General features: G+C 40.3%; 1 protein-coding gene across 1 annotated transcript in view; it reads left to right on the forward strand.

Annotated features, from left to right (window-relative positions):
- lpp (LIM domain containing preferred translocation partner in lipoma) overlaps positions 1-27297 on the forward strand; it is a 157928-nt gene that overhangs the window by 84731 nt on the left and 45900 nt on the right. Inside the window, exons 7-8 of the mRNA XM_080032954.1 lie at positions 8333-8914; positions 25116-25212. Of these exons, the coding sequence (XP_079889080.1) occupies positions 8333-8914; positions 25116-25212 (679 nt within the window). The remainder of the gene's footprint in view (positions 1-8332; positions 8915-25115; positions 25213-27297) is intronic.

Consider the following 27297-nt stretch of genomic DNA (forward strand, 5'->3'; position numbering starts at 1 on the left):
AACCGAGACCACTTCCTCTTAGGATCAGCGGTGCAGTTGTTTTGGTCTGTTTGAGTATAGTCGCGCTGTTCAGATCTGCCCAAACAAAAAGAACCAAGGAAGATAAAGCCCAATACGTCCCTTTTATTGTATTCCTGTTTGCCTTTCCACCACAACAACTAAAGAAACCTTATGCAAAGTATAAATATATAACACATTTTAAAACTAATACTATTTGAATTTGAAACCCAATTTTCACAGGTGCTAACGGTAACAACAACAACACAGTCATTTTGTCAGTTGAGCGGAAGTAATAAATGAATAAAACACACAAGCTGTGGTGGAAGAGGAGACTTACAACTGTAGAATGTTTCCAAATTAGATGATCTGTTAAAACACTCAGCAAACTCATTTTACTTCTTCATTGTTTGAAAGTAGTCACCCGTCAGCTGTGCAAACTCTACCCCAATAGTCTCTGGCACTGTCCCAGAGGAACTAAAAGTAGTTCCTAGTTCCTTCAGTCACAGATTTATTTCCTGAGTTCCTCAAAAGGTCCCTGGTCCTCTGAAAAGTTCCTGCCATGGAAAAACCTCTTTATACGTTTGACTGTCCTCAAATCCCCTTTGATTTTCGGTTAGAAAATTAAAAGAATGAATATGAATATATGCGTATCTGGTGTGAGCAGGCACTCCATGGGTCAGTCTCGGGATTGAGTCTATTCTTTTGGACCTGTGGGAATACGTCTCAAAACGAGATTCACACGGCTTTGGCTCTACTATTTGTAGGTTACCAGCCTTAACCACTTAAGTGTTTCACATAACCTTCATAAAATCAATGCTGTTAATAGTTATTCCCCACAAGCACAATTTCACAATTTCAGTATCTCAGTATCTCAGAAAACTGAATGAAAACAAAATTGACTTTTTAAATAATGTGGTTCTGTATATAAAAGCAGATGTGGGCAGAGTATCCCAACGCAGCATGCATATTCGCATTTAGCAGGTGCATTATAGCTCTGTTGGATTGGTATTGGATGACATGCCAAAGAGAAGGGCATTGTGTCACTGTCACTTCTCTACTACGTCAGCAGACAAGCTGCACACGTTGGTTTGTTTGTGTTTTTACTCGGTGTCAAACAGCTTGATGTCTATGTTTTAAATTGTCATGTCCATTCGAAGCAGATCGGCATTATTGAAGTCTGCTGACAGTTTAGCTGAAGCCAAGTCCTTGAAATGCTGCTGAGATGGATCCTTCCACTCGAGTGCCCTGAGGAGGCCTCACTTCACACTGTGCCAGTCAAGCCATGGCGTGACACTCCCATCTCTCAACAGGCAGAGCATTGAGGATGGCACTCGCTGTCACAACATGGCAGAATGATAGGCCCTCGCTGCTCTCTCCCAAGTCCCCCACTGATCATGGCGTCTGCTGAAGCATCACAGTGAAGGCAGACTCTAGAACAACCTGGCGGAGTCTCAGCTCCCTGGGAGGATGATAGGGTTGGTGACCTTTCTTTGCTCCCTCTTATGAGGCTCAAACTCTGGAGGCATCTCATGGGAAAGGCCTCAACACCATTTCAATTCTAAACCCCTCCAGGAGCACTCATCATTCCTCACACTCTTAACTCTATGTATATGTACAGAAATTAATTATTGGGTGGCTTTGTCAGAAATAATCATGTGCCAAATAGTGTTGAAGTATAAGATGTAAGGCTTAAGAAATCCCTCATCATTCCATCACCAAAATAAATAAGGGACATAATTGGGCTGGGTATTGGCAAGACTTGACTATACGATATGCATCACGATACATGGGTAACGGTATGATATATCACGATACATTGCGATAAGATAATGGGATGTAGTGCGATATTCCACATAGATCCCCAAAGCAACCATTTTTTAATGGAAGCAACTCGGCATCTATAAAGTGACTGCACTGTTATATCCGTTTATCAATTGATTTTTTCACTAACCTGTCCCATTTGACCCACATGGGAAGTTGACATTGTGTCCTTGTTTATTGTGTCTCTTTTCACTGTCACCATGTATACTTATGTTTGCTGTCGCACTACAATGACAGGAATGTCCTTCACGCGTTTTTGGCAGTCATAACACTGAAGCACTTTGATTGAAGCGTCTCCCAAGGCAGAATACATTTGAATCAGTCAGGAACGCATGTCAAAAGGTACATGCACTGACACATTACACATAGTGCTGGTTTGTCATATGAAAACAAAGGACAATCACAAGGAAAATTAATGGTGAGCCACTGCTGCTGTTAAAGGACACACCTAAACAGAACAAATGGACCGTTTGCCCGAATAAACTACAGTATGTGAGATAATGCCATATTTTTTCTCTTTCACTGTACCACTATAAGGAATGTTGGTTTCAATAGTTTCCAGTTTCTTCTGCTGTCGCAAGAATGTCACAACAATGCTACGTCTTTTATGAAAGGTCAAAGCCATAGGCCGCTATTTCTGTTCTGATGTTTTACTCTTCAGGGCTGTGATGCTACAAGTGAGAGTGTGATCCACTATTTCTGCTGCTCATCTAAAAAAACTGCCAGAGCTGCATTGAGATGACAGTCCAGCTCCCTAATTATAGGGCTTCTCTGTTTTATATGCTGCTATTCTTCTTTGATTGCTTTGTTGCTGCGCCGAGCAGAGATGTTGCCCCAGTGCCGGTGGCACCCAATGACCTTAAGGTCAATCTGGCAGCAGGTTCTGAGTTTTGACAGGGGCAGCCAACTGTGGAGAGAGTAGCACGCCTTTGGGCGCTCAATGTGTTACGTCAATGTTTGTTATTCAAATAAGCTGCATAGTATCACCCCTTTGTCTTTTATTAAGAGGGTGAGCCAAAGACAAATTTAGTTTGAGCCGGGAAGTTGTGACAGTCAATGTAACCTGCCTCTTTACATCATCAAGTCCTAGTAACAATGCTAAAAGGCTTACCATCAACTGCTGTCATTGCACATTATCCCTCTTCCCAATAACATGTGCAAGCTTACAGTGAACACACACACACACACACACACACACACACACACACACACACACACAGAGATTGTGAGAGTACAGTTGCCTGTCTCTGGGATTGATGACATCGACATACTGTAAGCGATGGACGTTTTTAACCGCGCAGTATTTCACCTCCTGAAGCAGGAAGGGTCACAAGTGCATGAAAAGCTCATTACAGGGACGAGTCAGGGACGTGTGTGGTGAGAAAGTGGCCTGTAGTGCTGCAGGAGGTGAATGAAACAATTAGTTTCTGCTGTGTGAGAGCAACAAAACACACATTTCCCTGTTTTGTAAAGATAGCCTGCAGAAGTGCCACGATCGGTGACTCTCGGGACTTTTTCTTTTTTTCCACACAGTAGCCCAGAAAAATGTTTTCTAAGTTGCATCAGTGAGTAATACGCCCTAGTTTATATGATGTTGTTACATCATGCTAGAAATATTACACACTTTTTTTTAATCCCTTTTTTTATTTTTTTTGGATTACATAACTGAATTTTGAAACATGAACTTAATGTTCAACTGCATTGTCTTTGGGTCATCTTGAAGCTAAAACGAAAGAATGCTCAAGTCATGTACTGTATATGTGACTACCTGACTTACATCCCTCATTGCATGTTCATTCATTCAGCCTTTTATTAATACCCGAGCGATCATTGAGGGGTGGCAAAAATACCAATAAAAACATTTATTTCAGTTTCACTGTTTGAAAAAAAGCACAAGTAGCTTCCTATCCGTTGTGTTATTAAAAACGAGGCTGCTGTGGTTAAGATAAATTAGTGGATTATGCAACATTCATCATGTTTTGCCGTACATTTTGTCGCTTAGCAACAAGCAAACAACATGGGGGTGAAGGAATATTTTTCGAGAGGATCTCGGGGCCGTGGACCAATAAGAAATAGGGGGGTGGACTGCACAGTGGAAGCTTCTGGTTTTGACGTCAGAAACGGGGAGAATTCTGACTGGAGTATATTGGGTGGAGAAGTGGAGGGTTTCAGAAAAGGGGAGAGTGAGAAAAGGAGAGAGCTTTCTTTTTTTTTTACTTTGGCAGTCTGTAGGCACACCGTAGTAGACCCATAAGTATGTTCAAAAACATCGGAAAAGTGCATTTGCACAATATGGGAGCTTTAAGTTACCAGAAACTGCAGCACTGAAATACCAAACTAGGTCTGAGGTCATTTCGAAACAACTTCACCAGTTTGTCTACCAGACAGCGCTGATAGTTACGAGGGATACGACTGAGATTGTTTGTTTGTGTGCTGATGTCATGTTTTTATGTGACGCAAAAAAAGGTCCCGTCCGGGATATAGTTAACTTGTTATTTAAAGCCGCCAAATATCTAGATCTTTATCAGCATCAGCCTCAAAATATTTGAGGTGGGTGGGCTAGCTTTTTTTTTCTCAATGTAAATATCTATTTACTGTATCTATTATAAAATCCCTATTTTTCCTTTTCAAAATGATAAACTGTGCTAACGTCAGAAGCCTCAGAACAAATATCGTAGCAGTGACATCAAGAGAAAAAAAGCCTTGAGAATAGGAAGTAATTAGTATTATTGTGAGTAGTCGTGGTTGCTTCATTATTTTAAACAATGCACATTAATTTAATTCAATAACACCACATGTGCTTGTTTCACCGAAAGCACATGCAGTTACATACAATACCATTACACAGTACAATTATGGTAATAATACCAGTCACAGTGGTAATCTTTCATGACATATGTGATACAGGGCACCCATTGAACATTTAATTAATAAGACATGGGTCGAAACATTGCTGAAATATTCCCTCATAAAAATGAAGGGTTGTCATGCAAATATCACTTGAAGGAGCAGAGAAAAAAAAAGGAAAAAAGAATCAGATAGGCAGATAAAGAAATACACAGTGACAAGTTCCCAATATGTGTATAACACACTTTATCTGCAAAACGGAAAGATAGTTCAAAACAGCTAGAGGTCTTTCCATGTTCCACAGAGACATTGTTTAATCATATTTTAATGTGCCTTATCTCAAACTATTTTAGGAAGTGAATTGATACCCTCAATTTCATGACTGTATTGAGCCTGACGGATTGTTAAATGTGACTATTGTGCCCGATTGTGCAGAGATGTGGAGGGAAGATCTCTGAATTCTTAAACGTTGACTGGGAATTCTTCCATGGTCAAAGTGTATAAGTGCTGAAACAGACGGATGCAAATGGACTGTAGAAGGCAATAGTCGAGAGTGTCTGCTGTGTATGAATAAGGAAGCCGGGAAAAGTTGAGTGCAAAATATCCAAGGTTTTAGATGAGTCTGAGAAGATTGAGAACTTCTCTCTCTTAAGGGGTTTTCCCCAAGCTTGCTTCAGAAAAAAAATCCCCCCCCCCCACCCTCGTGGTTTGAAATGCAAAGTTAACAGTTTTACTCAGCCCCCCAAGGCTTGTATAGTCTCTCCTAATCTTTTTGAATGTGTCAAAAGGCTTTCTTGAGTCTCTGTGAAATTTCACACTTAAGTTGTTTGCAAAGTCAGTCTGAATTACACTATGGAGTGAGGGTTAACTTTTCTGAAGGCGTTAGGGAAAACTTTTTAAAAAGTGTGTGTTTGTTTGTGTGCTGAGGGATGTTAGAGACAACAACAACTACACAGTGTGCATTCAAACTGATGCTATATGTTAGGGCAGACACTTACATTTAAAAACTGCCTGCAAGGAAGGTCACAAAATACCAAAAATGAATTGTTGGTTATATAATCTTATGTCATTTTTTAAAAGGAGTTGTATCTACCAAACAAGTCACTGCTCTTCAATTTATTTGATTTTATATGCACTTTTTCATATTATCATACAACATATCGATATCATGATATCGCTAGAAATGTTTCCTTATTGAACAAAATGAATAGATGTCGTGTAATAGTTAAATGGTTTTGTGATATCACAGATGAAATGATTTTTTTTACGTAACAATGACATACGTATGTGATGATACAAAAATATGTAATTAAAACATGGAAAACATCATGTTCTGACTTGAAAAGGATCTCCTTTATGATTAGAACCATTTCACATGGTAATCATAACAAACACTGAGTAAATAAGTGTTGTAATGGGTGAAGGAAATATGCTGCCTTATAGGCCAGGCAAAGTAAGGCATTTTAGGGCCAAAAATAGAATACATTGTAAAATAATTTTTTTCAGCTCAGATAATTTCTATGAGGTGTCCAGAACAACATACTAAAAGTCCTAAGAAATCCTAGTTGGGGAAATATGTTTAATTTTCATCAATCCGAGGTGTGTGCCAATAAGGCGAGACACCAATAAATCCCAATAGGGCTATTTTTTTCATTTAGTCCTTTCAAAATGAAACTTTACACAATGAAAGTATCCATGAAAATTAACATTTTTTGTATTACAAGTTTCTTTGAAAATGAATTTTAATATGCAAATGAGCTCAAGTCAAACTATGCTACTTGACAAATTCTTCACTCTGTAGCCATGGTATTATCTCGGACCATACTGAATAACATTGACAGGTCAAAGGCTTGCAGCCCATGGCACCATAGCTTAGTTCATATGGAAATCCTTTCCACTACACAGGCATTTTTTGTTCAGATTGTAGGCATTTGATTAGTTTCATCTTCCTCAGGAAGTGGTGAATCCATTCTCTTAATGTAATTTGTGGAAAATGTACCATGACAGTGTAATTATTTTGAGGGGGCCAATTTGCATTTCCACTGCATTGCTAACTAAGTGCTACTGTAGCTTCCAAAGCCTTAAAGATAAATTAATAATCTACAGTATTTAAAACCCATGAAACATTTAAATTAAGTAATTTCACTTCCTAAAGGGCATAGTGGAGATTTTTTTTCCATACATATGCAGACAGACACACTTTTTAAATAAACATCAGCACTAATCACTGAGAGCAGAACATCTTTTCTGGAGCTTTTAATGGTTCCTCAGGGGCTCCCCTCTGACTTAGATTAGATGGGATTTAGACAAAGTTGATGCATGCAGCTCCTTTACCAAAACTTGAAATTCTTTTTTATCTCCGTACATTAGTAGGACCACATACTACATTTTACTCTATACTTTCACACTGATAGAATTACAACAAAATAGTTTTTTTTTTATCAGTTCCAGCAAGGAATCACAAAGGAGTATAGCAGCAAAACAGTTATTTGGGGCATTTCTATGCAGCGTGCTTTGATCAACTTTTAAAGGAGATCGATTGGAATTGTTGCTCTGCCCCAATTTAGAAGACATCTCATCAAACTGAGTTACAGAGGGTCTAAAAAACACAAGTGTTCATTTTTTGTTCCCCTAGTGCTGCAAATTTAGTAATTGACTCTGATTTTTGGCTTGGGGCGATAACCTAATAAGGCCATCCAAGGTTAATGATAGACCCTTTTTAGACTGGCTGAACGTCTGACACCGATATGTAGTGGTAGGGAAAAACAATTATTACTTACATGAGAGACACTCGGGGCGAAACCCTCTGACATCTGAGTGAAACAGTGTTATTCACTGATATATATTTTGTTATACTTTTTTTCGTGTGATTATAAATGCCACAGTTGTTGAGTTGGTGAGAATCCCAGCACTGGGTTGTGTTGCTTGCTTTGCAGTCTTCTCTTACCAGGAACATCATCGCCACAAATCTCAGTGATTTAACATCGTTCCCCGTCCAAACAGCTGCAGTCAGCACAAGCGCCATTGCCAATCTGTTGTCATGTCGTCCTCTGCCAAACAATTTATCGCTTCCCCTCCTGCTTTATTAGCCATAGATTATGGCTGGTCGTGGACAGTGTAGAGCCTCTGCTGTCGAGGTAGCCTTGTAATTGACTCTGGGGAGACGGGGTGGATAGCCATTTGAGCGTAAACAGTATCAGTAAATTGCTGTTAAATACAACTGTAGTATTTCTACCACTCAGCAGGATTTCATTATAAAGTTACTTGTTATTTACAATGTTGTTTTAAGCCATCCTGCAGCATCCCTCGCTACCCACCTAGTTAATAGATTGTTCATGTTTTTTTACACACATTCAAGGGATGAATCCTACTGACTTTAGTGATCCCGGAGTTTTCTTTAAACGCCACCAACAGGTCAACGTTTTCAATTATCCATCTACCGGATTGATTGGCATCTAATTTGGTACAGACGTTTATGGTTCCCAGAGGATCAATCGTGATCCTCTGACTTTTCCTGTAGCAGCACCATAGGGAAAAAATGTCAAGTTCACCTTTGTCTTTAGATGTCCTTTTGCAGCCCATGGAGTACAACATGTTTTTTTCATTTAACAGTAGGGTCATTTGGTTGTTTTAACTGGAGTCAAACCTTTCTGCTTATTTTCAGAACTCTGGATCGTCAGCAGTCTCCACCCCCAGTGCTCCAGTGACCGGTTACAAGCGTATGGTCATTCCAACCCAGCCGCCTCTGACGGCCACAAAGAAGTCTACGCCCAAACCCCAGGGTCCCGGGGGGCTCTCTTCTTCTGGCACTCTACCTAAGCCTCAAAGTCACACAGCACCCCAGCCTGTCCCGGCCTCCTACGCTACAGCTTCAACCCCAAGTCAGCCCACTTTCAATGTCCAGGTGAGGTCAGCCCAGCCGGGACCCCAGCATCAAGCCCCCGGTGGGCAACTTGTAGGCCAGATGCCCATTCGCAGCCCCGCACAAGTGCAGTACATGCCCGCCCAGCCCAAAGGTCCCGACTTTGCCTACGGGCCACCACAGCCTGGCTTCTCCTCGATGGCTCAGGGTGCATATCAAGAACAGCCCCATCCAGGAGTTCACCAAGTAGGTGCCTTAAGCTCCAGAAGACCTGAGCCGGCCCCTGCCCAAACATACCAACCTCCAGGCCCCAAGAAAACCTATATCACAGATGTACCGCCAAGCTTGGCTCCTTACACTGCTGGACCAGCTGTTCCACCAAAGGTAAGATTTTTATTTTATAACATTAGAATGGGCCTTTTAAATGCATATAGGAGCAGGGCAGGCTGCCATGTTGCACCACCATGTTTCTATGGAAAAACTCAACAGGCTTACACGTTTTTATATACAGTATATAGTGGGTGTCCTTGGGAAATGCACCTGTTTAAAACAAAGAAGAAGTACTATAGAATAAATAACTAAATACATCTTCACCTCATCACTTTATTTTGTGGAAAGATTTGAGACAGAGGTGGATGATGCCATCTTTAGTTACTAGCTTCTTGTCCTTGAAGGCCAACGTAGCTTTTGTAAATTCTGTGAAAGGGAGTGGTAGAGACAGAGCGTTTGCAATCTAGAAATTAGAAAAATACACATTATAACACACTCTACTTCATTAATCAGTTGGCATAAATTTAAGTTGTTACTATGTAAACATTATTTAAAACCAAAAATGACTTTGGCTGAGGCAACAGTCAATCCATCCACCCTTCCATTCATGTACCCTGTTCATCATTTTGCTGCCACGTTTCCTACTCTGAATTGGTGGCTTTGGGCTAAGCACATTAGCTCAGGCATCCATTTCCCATGCCATGTCTCCCTGCTCCCTTAGGAGAATCCCAAGGCCTTCCCAGGTCAGCTGGGATATTTAATCCTTCTAGCATGTTCTAGGGTTTGCCCCGGGGCTTCCTCCCCATGAGATATCCCTGGAATACCTCCACAGGGAGGAGTGTGGAGGTGTCCTGATTGGATGCTTGAACCAACTCAGCTTGGCTTTGTCAAAGAAAAGGTAGCAGATTTGTTTAGGATATTTAAGGTTATATTTCTCTGAGACTTAGCCCAAAAAAACATGGGAAGGAAACCAATTCAACCCATTTTTTGTACCCTAAACTATTCTATGGCAGATGACTTGTATCTAGCTATATGGTCACTTTAAAAAACATCTTCAGAAGCATCTCTTTACTTAGGACTTTGGCCTCTGTTAACTTTGTCCCATTCAATTGAGCCACCAGTTTTTTATTGTGTTTTTAGTTTTAGTTTAATTGTTTATTTTTCAGTCCTTGTTGTGTTACTACTTTCTTTTCATCTTACTGTACTTTTGTAAAGCGTCCTTGGCTTAATTTGAAAGGCGCTATATAAAACCAGTTATATATACACAGTATATACTGTGTATACATAACTAGCTGACTACCTACCTACAGTAGTAACAGTGTTACTTTCAGCTCAAAGAAGCACATTATTGACTTACTTACTACTAGTTTTAAGCGGTTATAGGTTACATAAAATTTAAATAAAAAGTTGTTCACAACTAGCACATGCCTTCCATAGCATCACCCTCATTTTGTGGAAGCCGATCCAGGATGCTCTCAGCTTTCAGGGTAACATTAGCACTTTAGTTTACATTCCAGCAGCAACAGCCAACATTACCCTAGATAACCTTTAAGCTACCATACTCATCAGTTAGTCCTCCTCTCCTAAGGTGAAACATACTGTTGGAAAATATACATATCGTACTATTCTATACACTAGAACGTACTACTCAAACACTGAAATACAAGAACAATACAGCTTCTTAAATCCACATCCTATGCATTTACTTGGGACTTGTAGCTAAATCCCCAATTAATTTTTTTCTTAGCATATTGTTACTTATCAATCCAGTTCATTTTTAAGAAACCTTTTAAAAAGGGTTCTTGTTTTAAAATAAGCAAACTTTGAACAACTTTTTCTCATAAAGTCAAAGTTAACTCAGTTATTATCAAGCTAGCTGCAGTGCATAACATCTTCTTGTTGCTTGAAATGAGAAGCTTGGTTCTGGCTACCTCCTCTGTCTGTCATTTTTATGACTTTCAATTGCATTATGTGCTGTGCCAAAATGGAACGTTTGATTGGAGCTGAGCAACAGTTACTAAGGGGCAGGGCTTACTTAGTAAACAGTCAATTTGACTGGGATGTCTTCGTTTTCTTGTGGACCAGGACCATAAATGTTTTTCCGTTGTTAAAAAGTGTCACATGTACCATTTAATGCATACAAAGGAATTTAATACAAACTTAAACAAGAAACATTTATATAATGTTGTAAATAATCAAAACATACTATCCTGGCAGGAGCGGTATGATACTGTCATAGGCCTAGCTTCAAGCATGCAGAAGCAATGCAAGACGTTGGATCCAGCATAGACCTTTTTATAGAACTGTACACAACTGAGAAAAATTAGAAAATGCTGTCGTCCCTTAGTACAGAGTAGTCAATGCCACAGAGACAGCTATTCTAATCTCAATACATCCAGCCGTCGACAATCTCTGGAAAGTGAAAAGGCCCTTGAGTTTTCTTTAATTCAAGGATTTTATGCTGGTTCAAAATACAAACTGGGCCTCCCAGCCTATGGGAATAGCTCATCAAGGACTGTGCTTTACTAAATACAAATTAGCTTCAACATTGCACAGTATCTTAAAAATAAGTCTAATTATATTTGTTCAAAACAAAGGTCTACATTTTGCTTGAAAAGCTCGCTTTGGTCCCAGTATGATGCATTATTAAAAAACAAAAGGTGGCGTTTAATAGATTTGTGAGCATCTCTTTGATTCCAGATAAAAGCAAATCACTAATTTTACAGATACAGCGGGTACGCTGTATATATTTGTCTTTCTTTCCCAAGGATATACTGTTGCAAGTTAATAGGCTCTCTGCATTATTCCCCCTTGCTTTATTTGAATGCTTTAAAACATATGGGATAACCAATGCACATATTGAGCTGAACCATGTGATGTAAATGTCTCTGTGATGTCACATTATGTTTGACCCGACCCTTTTTTATTTTTTTTATTTGTGTCTATTATGGCAGATATTTAATACAAAAGAACCCAAAGAGACGATAAAAGCAAGATTAGACTGAAAGCAAAATCTGCCATATTTGCTTTTATGATCATCACTCTGCTTGACCCAATGTCATGACATGTGCATAACCTTTTAGAAAATGGTGTTAAATCTGCTTAAAAGAAGTGGGTTGTGCCTCATTTAATCTGTTGTGTACATAAATCAGAACATGGTAAATTAAAGGCACTATTTACATATTTGTTATCCAGGCGCTTAGAGTTAATGGTTATTTTATGTAATACCCGAGACTTTCACAGTAGGGGGGTCTGTGACTTTGATTGAGGACTTTATTCAAGAGATAATTTCAACATAATTGCGGGTATTCATAGAAGGTCAGTGTCATTAGAAGTCCAAAATGAACGCCTTGAATGGATTCTATGATCTAAACTTGTTGTGATTAGCTCGCCTGCTCTGCACCCCATCTCACCCAACGTCATCCGCTGTCACCCAATCCCCTGATGCGTTCAGGCTCACACGTAAAGTGAAGGTGTAAGAACAGCCTCTCCAATCAACAGGCTCCAAGGACGCTTAATTACCCAAAATCCACCAGTGTTTGATTTCTTTTGTAGTGGAAAACATTTACAGATTTCATGGCTGCCGGTTAACATACCGATTTTCCACGAGTCTCTCCGCCTATTTTCCCGAAAATGGAGGAAAAGCTAAGCTGGATGATGACTTCTGTTATTGCTGAGCTTGAGTGACGTTTGACAGGGGAGGATTATTTTGAACTGCTCAATCCCTGCAGTCAGTAAAAGCCCCCTCCAAGGTCAATGATGGTTTCAACTGTCACACATGTCTAAATATCTGACGTGCCTCAGCCTTCTGGTCACTGGCCACTTTGCCTTTTGACCCACAACACAACATTTGCATATGTTGCCGTCAGGATGTGTCGTGAAGACCATTTTAATACTGTTCTTAATCTCCCAAAACTATGTGTGCAAAAGTAAGACAAAAATTACAAATATCAAAAAGGGTGCGACTACTAACACCTGTGGAAATTCAAAATATTGTATTCACTGTCTGTGAACATAACTTGAGAAATTATCTTTGACAGCAAAGTAATAATCAATACAATTTATCTTTACGGACACATTCAATTCGAATGCAGTCCAACATAAAATAAAATCCAAAGTACAAACAAAAAATGTGATAAAATGATAGCAAATTAAAATTATAAAAATAGTCAATTGAATGGAACAAGTCTGCACCACTTCAGTCACATGGGCACCAAAAAACAGCCTTGAGTCAAAAATTAGGTCTTGATTATTCGAGGCTTTTAGCTAGACATTATACAATAATTAGACAAGACTGTAAACAAGTTCTGGCACCAGGAGGGGTATTTATTAGGATTTCAGTGCAGGGAATCTTTAGACTCAATATCAGCAAGGCAAGTAACACAGAATTTAGGTTCTACCAGATTACAATGTAGCATACAGCTGTTTATCATCCTCATATCAATGGTAGTCAGCATTATTAAATATCACTGAAAGATATCTCCCAGAGGTGAAAATAGGGAATGAAAGGGGATCCCGTTTATACCCCTGGGTAACACCTCAAAAATAAATTATTTGGCACTTACAGTGGCCCATGTTTTTGTTTCTACTATATTGAACCTCAACATTTTTTTATCGTTTATCGTCTTTATTTTGTGGTGTGTAATTTTACAGTAAAGATAAATAAAAGCTGTTCTTTCACATTCAGGAGTTCACTTATATTCATGCCTGGAAAAGCGATCACATTTGCTGCATAAACGATACGTGATGACTTCTCTTCAGGTGATTGACCCTAGTTGCCCTAGCTTAAGGAACTATTTGCAGCTCTCTAAAAAGCAAGCTGACTGAGTGCAGGGTTACCAGCTCTGCTGGATTCTTTGCTTGGTGCAGAGTTACTCACGCGCAACTACAAAGTGAGAGCCCAGGGCTCAGACAAGATGAAGACATGTTAGCTGCAGCCTTGTGATCTTTAATATGGGTGCTTGAAACAAATTGCACCTTGTTCTACACCAAAACAAACAAAGTAGTTATTCTATTCTTTGTTTAAAACAAATAGTCCTATATTTTTTTTAACTCTGACTGAGATCATTATTGATATAATACACATTCACTATATACCTGACCACCTGATATATGCTCATCTCTTCCACAGCACCATCAAACCATTACATGGAAAGCTCATCCAAATATTTGTGTGTGTTTTGTGACAGTAACCACCAAATTTCCCTTTCGGGCTACAGGAAAAAGAAGGAAATACTTCATTAGAATTCCTTACAACTGCTGTCTATTTTGATAAACCCTAAAGTGTTAACTAAAAGCAGCCGTAATTCTCACTGTGGACCTCAACACAATTGTTTTAATGCTTTTCAAACGAGACTCTGTTTTTGAAGGACAAAACCATGATTTCTATTTCTGTGTACCAATTTCAATGAATGTAAAGTGAAGCTTTAAGCAAAATGACACCTCTTAAATATGCTTTGAAGGGAGTGTGCGTGTGTGCGCGTGTGTGTGTGTGTGCATGCGTGACACCTTTTAGACCAGAGAATAGCACATTGGTGCTCACATAACAACTGCATCTTCTTGTATTGTGCATACACTGGAACAAACTAAACGGGGACCAGCTGATACAAATAGTGCTCCATAGGGCACCTAGTGATAAACAACTCGGATTTAAGTTGTGAAAACACGGTTGCTAGGGGACTGACCAGAAACATTGCGATGTTTCTATTTCAGTGTTGTGATAGCAACAGGAGTCCTACATAAAATAGAAAGTTTAACTGCATAAAAAAACATTAGCATATGTCAATATTGGTGACCTAATTGAAAAAGTATCACCTTTTCCATGGGGTGAACACCAAAACATTGAGTCATCCAAATTGACTCCTTGTGTGAGCTGCATGAATACGACGGCTCTAAACATTACTATTTTAAATATATACTGTATAAAGATCGTAGATATGTTTTTTTTCTGAAAGCTGCATCGGGGAAGGATGAGGTTGGGATGTGCATGACAATTTGTTGTTGATGTTTTTTAAACTAGTCTGTGAACTTTTTTGAGGTTTCAAAATATCAATAGTGAGTTTGGGGTACTTTTGGGGGATCGGAGTAGAATCTCTAAAGGGCACAGCTTTAGAGCAGGAACTCTTTAGCCTCTTAAAGGCTACAGGGCTGCATACCATTTCAGTATATGTTCACACAGCGGATACAGCTAATGGCACAAAGCCAACCCCATTCTAATTACAAAAAAATAAGAAAGCAGCAGGTAGTGTAAATATTAAGTTAAGAAATAAAATTGTCATTGGATTCCATGCGGAGACCATATCACATAGTAGGGGGAAGAGACTCATGAGGCTGTTAAATCTTCTCAACTTCCCTGCTCATGTCAGATTGCAATGTTAAATCGAGTGGCACATATCCGTTGTACCTCGTAAACATGCAACACTCATTCTACAGGTCAGACTTTGTAACATGGATGAGTTGGATTCCTCTGGCACATGTAACAAGCTACTGTATATGATTAGTGCTGTGACTACTACCATGTTGTTGTATGACATGTCGTTAGGAGGTGGACCACACAAGCTCTGGTTACAGAATGTTTCATAAAGTAAAGGTCAGACCTCTAGACCTGATCCTCGGGGTGGAGTGTTGGAGGGTGGATCTCCTTATATTTCATGCTCTCATGCCAACACATCAGAAAGCTTCCTGCCAATAGTTGCGGCCAGGCTTTAAACATGGTTGTAAACAGGTCTACAATGCTAACTTAGCCATAAGCTACAAAAAAATACTGAGCGCATTAACCGTAACAAAGGCATTAGTAGTATTGATGAATATGTTATTGTAGAGTGATTTAAGAGTCAAAGTTTAGGGTATTTTGTTGTAGTTTTTGGCAAATATAAAAATGGTCTGATATTAATTAGGTTGAATAACTTATGATCATTGCGACTCAACTTCAAAAGTATCATATCACTAGGTATTGGATTAATGACCTTAGATGAAGGTGATTGATTGAGAACTTTTCATTGTAAAGCCATTTCCATAGCTGCTAAATTAATAAAACAATAACGAATTCATTGAAGATGGATCAAACCATCAGCTGAAAAATGTCGGTGCACCTTAGAAGTTTTGACCACAAGTTTTAGGCAGTTCCATTGGTTGAGAGTTTGTGGTAGTGCCAACATGCACTCGCATGGAAGAATTGATTTTAATTTCGAACCCAATTTAACCACACAGATGGACTGTAAGCATACAAATAATAAAACATCCCAGGTTTTTCCTCATGGCAAATACCTGTGGAGCAGAAGATGATTTTGGAAATTTTTTAATGATAACCTTGGTGTATAATAACAAAATAAACACCAATGCAATTCTACTATTTTCCATCCGTCATGAAATTGTGCACACGATAAAACCTTCTACAACTAAAAAGTCTCAATGTTTAAAGCTGAACCCCTTATTATAAACTGGACCTTACAAATTAGATTGATTTGACTATAAACCAAGACAATGTCAGCCCGTTGGGTTAAAGTAATGCTCCTTCATGTGTGGGGCATTGTAGGTTCCTTTTTAAGATAAACAACGGCTGCGTTGTCTATTATGGTATTTTTCTTTTGTTAGTTTGTTGATTGGCCGGTTGATTGGGTCAGTGGTAACCCCTCAGTAGATCAGAAGTGCATGTCACATAAGCGTTCATAAATAATAGGGCCTGCCACCCTCCGCTTCTCTGGCCCCCTCCTGAGACGCACAGCATGGCTGGTAAATAACGGGCCCGATCGATACCTGTCATTGCAGTTCAGTGAGCCCCGGCAATCTCAAATGTCTGAGCAGTTTGTTTATTTGCTTGTTTGCGAACCTCCCTCCTCTCCTCTCCTCTCCTCTCCTCTCCTCTCCTCTCCTCTCCTCTCCTCTCCTCTCTGCTCCGTATAGTGAAGAGATGCTGATGTATCCCGCGGTCCCGAGATCATTCTGCAGCCTTTAAACGTGATTATTTTCAGATTCTGTGGGGCAGTCCTGTTGACTCTTGGTCATATGACAACAGTTAATTCATTCATTGTAGTGTCTGTATTTTGACAGTGTGGCTCGTAGATTTAAATTGGTGGAATTAGGATTAAATCACATTGAACGACAAGTAAGTTTAAACATATAAGGAATGGCTTTGGTCGGATGGAGCATATAACATATATACAATAACATAGAGAAGACAAGTAAAAGAAAGTCAAAAAAATGTTATAGAAAAATCTAAATACATTAAAAAAAGAAACATGTTCAAGGATTTGTTCTTTAAAAAGGAAGAGCTGTACAATTGTACAGGAGAGATGTAGATGTGGAGAATTCTTACTTTGTTAATTGAAAAAAGTATTGGAATGAGGGAAATTGTTTGACTGTGGCAATGCGTTGATAACAGCCCACTTAACAATCTACTACATGAAGGTATGAAGTTGTCTTTGGTTGAGTCAGACACCAGCCAGCTTAAAAATCGCACCTGCATAAACAGTGGCCCCTGCTGGCTCCTTCTGGACAAGTGTCCTGTCTCAGCTTCATCACCTAACTGCACTTTAACAAGTTTTCTCAGTTTTTTTTGACTGTTGCGTTAACTAGATTCCTCTCTGTCCTCTTCACATCCTCCCTCCACAAAATGACCCTCATCTGCCCTACGCTCAGAGTCCATGGAACGTGTGCACTTTCTAAACATTTCTTTTCTCTCTCATCAAGGATAGCATCTGGCATTGTGTACTGTTGGCTCCATCATTCTAGTGGTTCGGTCACCTAGATATCCTTCAGGGTGTCATTCAGACTAACCTTGTAGTTGTTTAGGAGGGAAGGCGAGGGACATATCATGGTTTGCTTAAGAGGTCAAATAACACAGGAGCTAGACAACACTGTATTACAAAAGGGAAGTGCATCTCGCCATAACATAGACTTGAAGCCATAAACTGTAAGAATCTTCATTACGTCCACCACATGTGTTTTTAAATATAGATCTGTGCTACCACATAGGAAACAACAGGGAAATAACTTTGACCAAAACCCATTTAAATCCTGCTTCCTGTGTAATATGGTGTTTGCTCCGTTCACACAGGATCGCAATGGTATACAAAGAGACGCCATATAAGTTTTATCGCCGTCCCATCAATTTGTGCAGTCATTTGTTGTAATAGTTTTTTTCTCTCTCACATTGCTTGTGGCTCCCCTCTATACACTCTCTCCGATTTTCAAATATCTGTTTGCAGGGGGATGTGTCAGTTCCAAACAGATGACCTAGTTTTCACACGCACAATCTTACAAACATTGAAAGCCCCCCCCCCTTTCTACATACATTACATGTCTATGAACAGTCATCCCCTTTTATATGAATTTGGTTTACAGCAAACGATTTGAATGGCTGTGGAAAAATGACAATTATGGAATTGGTTAATTTTTAATTATCGTTTGGCTGCTCCGCACTCTACTCTGCTTCATACAGTTGACTGTTTTTCTCCCTCTGCATTTAATTGGAGCTGAAACAGCATGACCTATTTTGTTTGGAGAGAATGTATACTTTATCTGTGCTTCCTCAGACGCTGGCCTTGAGCTCAATAGGCAGCGCTGTGATGGTGCCTCTCAAAGTGAACCGCATTACCGATTACTCGTAACCTGTTTAACTTTACACGAAGCAAATTCATTAACTGGATTACATAAAGCCACTAACATGCGATTCCTTTTTTTACAGAAAAAGCAACTTTTCCACAAATAGTGAATGTAAACACTTGATAGATTGGCATCTTGTGTCATCAAAACAGAGCAGTCCCTTTGTATTAGCCTGGACAATTGACTCACAGCTATGAGGTGCTCTCCAAGGTTTACTATTTAAAAGCACTACTGTGACGTAAGTAACACAGTCTTTGAAAAGCAGCTGAGAACATGGACCTCTGCAGTATGGAATCCAATACATATGATGTGCGTTATAATGCAGCAGCTCTCAAGGCATGACACTGCAGGCATATCATAGTTTTTTCAAACTTTGGTAAATTTTAAGATTGTTGTCTGTTTTGCTTCTATAACGCGTCTTAAGTTAAGTTATTTTTATTGTCAGTTGTACACGAGGCACATTGAAATTCATCTTTTCGCATATCCCCTCTCAAGTTCCCACACTCCAGAGGGGGTCAGAGCGCAGGGTCAGCCATAGTACAGCGCCCCTGGAGCAGTTTTGGGGTTAAGTGTCTTGCTCAAGGACACAATGGTAGAGATGGTGGGCACCGTAGACGCAATACCAGCCTCTGCTAGTTTTACAACTAACACCCTCCGGTCCGGTGCCGGGGATCGAACCAGCGACCTCATGGTTACTGGTCGGCCACCTTACCTCTAGGACATCCTACCACCCCATCTTCCTTCATACTATGTAATTAAAGGGTAAAAAATGGAGATGTACGTGTTTATTTTACTAAACGTACTGTAGCTTTCTCCTATACAACAATCTTTAACGGCCATTATCTCAGCATAGTATTTTTTGATTCATAAAATTTAAAAAAGGCTGTAAAAATATTTTCTGTAAAAACTCTGGACTCTAACATATTTTAATAATAAGATAATGATTTAATCTCTGGCTTTGTCCAACATATAGATTTTCTGTTTTTAAAAATATACAAATTTACTCATCATAAGGTATTTTTAATGTGAATATTTATTCAAACATTTCCGAAAAAGTAGCAAAGTTTCACAATAATATCTATAAGTAAAACATTTACCCTATCCAACTGCAGTGTCTCGCCTTAAAAAGCATATCAAAAAGTACAAGTGTTTTACCCATATGTTTCATTCTAGACGCACAACATACTGTTGCCTGCCTTTTCACAAAACACACACACACACACACACACACACACACACACACACACACACACACACACACACACACACACACACACACACACACACACACACACACACACACACACACACACACACACACACACACACACACACATTAGCTCACTGGAAGGATAGTGTGACTGATCCAGCAATCCTTTCTTTGTTTGGGTAAAACAGAGTCGCCTAAGCTGCTATAATCACTCGTTTAGTGTTGCGGCAACAAATGCTTTTTTAGATATTCCAATCCAATAAAAACAAAAAAAATACAATCCCCCTTGAACCATTGCTAGTGCAACGGTCCATTTGTCGTTGTTCCTGCTGCTGTTAATATCACTATTATTTTAATAAGCCATTTGCTTTTTTCAAAGGCAGTGTGTCCATTTCAAATAATACCATTGTCATTTAGGCAGACAAAAAAGCCACAATGTCTGACTAAAGCTTCTCTCTTTTGAAAGCCAGAGTGAAAGCTGCAGCTCTGTTGACACTAAAGAGCATTTTGGATTGTAAAGTCCATCATCATTTAATCTGTGGATAAATATGTCTTTCTTTAGTTTGTGCTGATCGTGCAGGAAATGTGAAGCTATTGTTAAAAAAAGAGACAATCGCTTTTTGGTTTACGATGCGACGTGGCGCTCACAGGGAGTAAAACACAAGCAAGACGCAGCTGATAGATGACTGCAGGTTTACAGACACAGATTAGTGTTGTTTTAGCGGTTGTTTTTCATTGGGCTTTCTCTCTACGCCATTTGTACTTTTTCCCCTTTCTGGTTATTCTGGTCTGTGCTGCACCTTCATAGTGGTTGCTCACTCATTGTCTTTTATTTGCATTGCTTTGAAACCTGGCCTGAATATGAGGGATACCACTCGTGATTCCTCAAAAGTTGAACTGACATTTTAATCTTTCTTCTCACTTTTCGTGTAAGAAAATATAAAACTAAGGGAAAACATTGTTGATGTGCATATTTGTGGAAAACAGGCGTCTAAGCTTCAAGCCTCTGGCTGGGCATTTCCCATGGCAGACTGACATTTCAGAGAAAGCGCCATTAAGAGATGCTCTGTCAACTTCTGTGGTGCACTACTGACAGGAGAACATCATAACTGTATATTCTACAAATCTACAAGAACTTTTCAATTAAAAGTAATTAATGTATCAATTTTGACAAATCAGAATTGTCCCATGGGGTGGCTCTGATACAATGTACCCCTAAGATCTGCAGGTTCTTGTTCTTGTACCAGAGAAGGTGATGATAAGGAAATAGTTCCTCTTGCTTCATGTTCACTTGCTTTCCTTTGTTCCATCATACACTAACAAAGACCTGATGCCCTGAGAACGCTTGTCTCTCCTGTTCACTCTCTATCAGTGCGTAGAGACGAAGCCTGAAGCTTTGCTTCTTAGCGGGACACGATGCTGTCAGGGCATCAGGTGAAAGCGCGTACCAAGTTCCCCCTCCCCCTTCGCCCACCCAACCCCACTCCACTCTTCTCACTTAATCACTTCTGACACAATGCCAATTCCACAGTGGGTGGCAGCACACAGCTTTATTCATAGATGTGGCAGTCAGGCAGTGATCGGCCTTCCAAAAACACTGCTTCGTCTTGTCACCTTCCACTGACGTGCCGTATCAGGTCGCACGCAACAGTGGTCATTTACAGATGTTATTGTTTGTTTTGGTGTTTTTTGGAAGCAGTCTCGCATTTTACCGTGCTCTGATAATTTGTCAAGTGGATTGCATTTGATAGTAAGTCCTATCAGGATGCCTTTCAGGGCTATTGCAACTGATAGGATTTGTGCCATTAAAAAAGCAGATGGCAGATGACCGGAAACTATAAGCCAGCCTCCACATACAGGGGGAAAACCGTCAGGGAAAAACTAGGTGCAGCTCTTAACCCCAGTCACCTGGATCTAAGCACTAACTTCAATGAAACTGAGTGTCCCGAGGGCGTAGGCAAACAATTTACCGAATTGAGACCCAGACGTAACTGAAAAAAGAAAAAGAAAAACCCTGTCTGCGGCACGTACAGCTTGCTGTATGGTTCCTATTGTTGCCTCTGAAAAGCTGAACGGAGGAACTGAGAAGCAATCATAAAGCATGCAGGGAAGCAATTTCTTTCTCTTATTGGAGTGAAAAAATTATTCTGTGCTGTCACAAAAGACTCCCTAACAAGGTGCTTTAAACTCTCTGGCAGTGCATTGCTCCAGGGTGTCAAAGAGAGAGGATAAGGTATAAATGAAGCTTAAAGTCAAAAGTCTGTTTCTGGTAATGGCAACATTTTCCCTTCTCTCTTCTTATGTGGTTTTTAACGTGCAGCTTATATTAGACAGTGTTGAATTGTCCCCGTCACTGTTTCAAACTAACAACACAGGGATGATGAGCAGATGTTTGTGTACACCCCTCAAAGATGTGCGCGTGTTGTCAACATATACTTATTTTCTATTCTTTTGTGTAGGCAGTTTCCAATCAAGCCCCTCTTTTAAGTAAACCCTCCGCTGACCATTGTGTATCATTCGATCAAAATGGCATGTCATTTGAGTCGATAATAGAGGAATATCCGACCACTCAACAATGTTATTTTCATCTCTTCTCTAATCCTCGGTGATGTGACGGTGGCCCGGACGAGGAGGCGCAAAGTGCCTAGAATGCCAAGAGCCACCGGCCTCGGCTGATCTCTAGACATGGCAGAGAGATTTGCACGTGGGGAAACATGTCCATAGCTCAGAGTTAATGACGCCTACTGTTTGGGCTTTCCATTATCAGCCCTCTCTCTGCCTCCCGAGCCGGGCCCAGCAAAAAAACATGCATCATAAATTTGCTTGATACATCGCGGACGTCGAATCAGAGCTCAGCATTTTTCTCCCCCCGTCTCTGATAATAAACTCAGTACACCATTGCATGTTTCTCTCACCAACTTTACTGTAAATGTTTTATTACCAACCTTAAAGCCACTACGAGTAACATTGTCCGTTGGCGGCCCCTTTGGACAAAAGCGGTAGTATTTTTACGACGCCAACTGTCGTGAAGCTGTTTTCTAGCTCGTGCCGGTGACTTGTCATTTTCTGCTACCTATCAGATTTTGCAATATACACGTTATAAAGCAGCATCAAAATATTCATATTCCTACAGTGTAGGCCTACATAGGGTGAGTAGTGGTGTAAAATAACGTGCATCGTTTGATAGAGGTAATTGGTCTATACACTACCAATGACGTAGGGTAGCATTTTCTGATAGGTAGCAAAATCTGACAAGGGAGCAGAAAATGTCAGAACACCGGGCGTGCAAGATTAAAATGATCAGGAAGCAATATAGTGCATGTCCGTGTGTTGAAAGTGTGAGGGCACCGGACTTTTTTCGGCTCCGTGAGAGTGGTTAGTGACACAGCATCAACTAATGCCAGTCAGTGCTACACACACCTGATTGCGATGAGTTGATGCAGTGTCACCTCTCACGGAGCTGAAAGATTCCGTGACACAAAGCGAATGAACGAGAGACGGCAGTTAGTATGGATCACGATGAGGTAATGTCATGTGTTTTTTGTTGTTGTAAATAAATATAATGACTATTTCAGATGAATAATGGTAATCTGATGATGCTGGTGAGGCAAAGTAAACTTTGTTTTAGTAGGCTACTGCTCATTCATTTAGGAGTAAACACTGCAGTCTAGTTCGCTCCCGTGAAATTGTGTATACGTTGCTTGGCAACGCCCTCCCGCCCGCCTATCACTCTCCCTTTTAGCTTTTCTTCATTGCATTTTTTTTCTTTGATGGTTCAGCCCCGTTATCAGTCATTATGACGACAAATAACTGTCTCAAACAAGGTTTCCCTCACCTGGAGGGATAGGCTTCTCAAATCGCGTTGCTGCGCCACACTGAAATCTGCGACCAATACGGATATGTGACCATAGAGCATGCACGCGCGAACCGAAAATCGGAATGGGTGTGCGACCAGACCAAACGCAGTAAAAAAAACTATAAAAACGTCTTTCTTTGCACTGATGGTCTCGTTTGCTGTTCAAGGTAATTTATGATTATGAGAGGAAACATGAGGCTGTTTAAAAGATATTTAAATGTTACTCGTAGCTGCTTTAATGTATTGTAGCGATTACACCTGCTTCATATATACTCTTGAAACCTGGACCAACACATGCAGAGAGTCAGGTTCAAAATTAAACACACACACACACGCACACACACGCATGCACACACACACACACACACGCACGCACACGCACACGCACAAACACACGCACGCACGCACGCAGCCATCAATAAGAGATCCTCTCTAATTAGTCTTTCATTCTGAACACCTTTTTTTCTCTTAATCTCCTATTGACAAATTTGATTTGATTCCTTTATGTGACACAGTAAACCCACAAATAAATGACCACCAATACTGGTGGCCAACATTCACCCTGCTCCCAGATGTCATAATTAAGAGCGGCACTTCAAAGGTCAGCTCGGATCTCGGCTCCCCGTGTCACAATATTGAAAATCAAATCCACTGTAAAGATCCAGCCCGGCCCCCGCCCAGATCTAGGGAAGGTCATCCGAGTGTCACTGATTTTTCTCAAATAAAAAAAAGCTCCACCGCGCAGCACGCACAGAGTTCAAGTTTAGGCCTCCAGGGTGTCTTGCAAAGGACACACATACCTGTGACGGGAGCTAAGGGGGATGGAGGGGAGAGAAAGCGAATGATTGGCAGAAAATGTCAGGCACAACACGTCAGCCCCATCCAGACACACAGCAGGCAGATGTCACCCACTGCATGATAAAAGAGAGGGGGGGGGGGGCTCACGAGGAAGTAAGGATTCTTCAGAGAGTTATGTCATCCTTCTGAAATCTCTCTCCCAGATTAGGCCTCAACACAGCTCACACCTAAAGCCCTTTGAGCTCAAGACTTTTTGACTAAATAACTGAAATAATCTCCTGACCTGTCGCCCCCCAAAATGTGCAAGACTTAAAAAAAAAGTAGCTTTCTTTCTTCTCATGCCTTCTTTGCCTCCCTCCTTTTCCATTCCGTTATCATTATTCCTCCAAAAATCCAAGGATTAGTCAGGGTCACAGTTCCTTTTTTTCCACATACTTGTATTGCACAGAAGGATATGCACACAACCTTCTGGGCTTGCACCACCACTGGGGGCCTGAGCCAGGGTCAGATATCTCTGAGGGGGGGGAGAGGCAAGAGTCCACACCATCCGCTGCATGTTGATTACGTTGAATGTGTTTTGTTTGACCTTGAGACAGCCGATCCGTCCTGATTTATTGAAGTCAGGTTTTTATGAATGTTTAAGTCGAACGTGGACGTATTTTTTTTGGGAGGGGGGGGGTGTGCATTCCTTCTACACTACTTCTTTGCACTTTAAGCAGCATCTGTATCACATACATAGACCACATGTGATATTCATCAGTGAGGTTGAAATAAATAAAAAGAAAGTGTTCTAAATTACCTTGATCAGCTCTGCAAATCACAACTATGTTCCTCTCCTGGTTCCTCAGGGCGGCGCTCCCATCGCCCACCCCGAAGACGAGCTGGAACGTCTGACCAAGAAGATGCTGTTTGACATGGACAACCCACCGTCTGAGGAATATTTTGGTAAGGAAATAAATGGCTTTCCAAAAGATTCAGAACGAAATTACAAGCACCGTTGTTTGAGGGTCACTTGTGGTTTTCTGGACTGGAAAACAGTCAGAATGATACATTTGGTGTCTGAATTATACGTTATTGAAAGAAAGAAGAAAAACATGGATGTAGCATATGATTTCAAACTTTTAAACTGTAGTGTGCATTTACTGTATATGTCTGCTCTGTCACGGCTCTAGAGTGCGCCTCTTTAGGGCACACATGTGCCTAAACATCTGTTGTGTGCGCCTAGATATTTTCACTGGCCGCACCAGTGCATCTGAAGTTTATCACGTCTTTTTTTTTCTTTTTAAACCTGTTCAATTTGACATACGCTAACGACAGTGCCTGCACGCAGTTTATCAGAATGATTACCGACTCAAAAAAATAAAGAATATACACTGTGTTCCTAATTATTATGCAAATTGGAATTAAGTGTCTTAAACATTTAATTTGTTGTATTTAATTTAAACTCATGGATGGTATTGGGTGTCAGGGCGCTTTGGATCATTGAAATCAATCTCAGACACCTGTGATAATAATCAGTTTGCTAAGTAAGCCCAATCAAAGGAAATCTACTTAACAAGGACGTTCCACATGATTAAGCATGCCACAGGTTTCAAGCAATATGGGAAAGAAAAAGGATCTCTCTGCTGCCTAAAAGCGTTAAATAGTGCAATACCTTGGACAAGGAATGAAAACATTAGATATTTCACGAAAACTTAAGTGTGATCATCGTACTGTGAAGAGATTTGTGGCTGATTCAGACCACAGACGGGTTCGTTCGGATAAAGGTAATATGAGGAAGGTTTCTGCCAGACAGATTCATCGGAATAGGAGAGCAGCTGCTAAAATGCCATCACAAAGCAGCAGACAGGTATTTGAAGCTTCTGGTGCCTCTGGAGTCCCGCGAACCTCAAGGTGTAGGATCCAGAAGTTTGCAGTTGTGTATAAACCTATTATTCGGCCACCCCTAAACAATGATCACAAGCTGAAACAGTTGCAGTGGGCTCAGAAATACATGAAGACTCATCTTCAAACAGTCTTGTTTACTGATGAGTGCCGTGCAACCCTGGATGGTCGGATGGATGGAGTAGTGGATGGTTGGTGAATGGCCACCATGTCCCAACAAGACTGTGACGTCAGAAAGGAGGTGGCAGAGCCATGTTTTGGGCCGGAATCATGGGGAGAGAGCTGGTTGGCACCTTTAGGGTCCCTGGCGGTGTGAAAATGACCTCGGCAAAGTATGTAGAGTTTCTGACTTGGGGGGGGGGTGTGAACTGGAATGCAATTTCGTTGTTCTGTAATGGTTCAATGACAAATAAAGACCTATCTATCTATCTATCTGACTGACCACTTTCTTCCGTGGTACAAAAAGAAGGAAAGTGCCTTCCGTAGTAAAATCATCTTCATGAATGACAATGCACCATCTCATGCTGCAAAGAATACCTCTGTGTCATTGGCTGCTTTGGGCATAAAAGGAGAGAAACTCATGGTGTGGCCCCAATCTTCCCCTGACCTCAACCCTATTGAGAACCTTTGGAGCATCCTCAGGCAAAACATCTATGAGGTTGGGAGGCAGTTCACATCAAAACAGCAGCTATGGGAGGCTATTCTGGCATCCTGAAAATATATTCAAGCAGAAACCCTCCAAAAACTCACAAGTTCAATGGATGCAAGAATTGTGAAGGTTATATCAAAGAAGGGGTCCTATGTTAACATGTAACTTGGCCTGTTAAGATGTTTTTGATTGAAATTGATTTTTATTTCACTAAATATGACCTCCACATTCTTCAAATTCAACAAATGACAGTTTTTAGTTGTTTAGAACCTATAAAATGTTTTGAAACTCTGTTGTGCATAATAATTTGGAAAAGTGCATTTGGAGTTTTTTATTTTTGAAAAACATACTTTTATTATTGGGAGGTTTGTTCAATAAAATTTGAAATATACTCTAACGGTTGATGACTTGAAAATTATACTGACTGTGATTTGCATCGACTATTTAGGAAAATCTGGGAAAATCTCATTTGCATTATAATTTGGAACGCAGTGTAC

Source organism: Ammodytes marinus, assembly GCF_949987685.1.
Source record: "Ammodytes marinus genome assembly, chromosome: 8".
Lineage (NCBI taxonomy): Eukaryota > Metazoa > Chordata > Actinopteri > Uranoscopiformes > Ammodytidae > Ammodytes > Ammodytes marinus.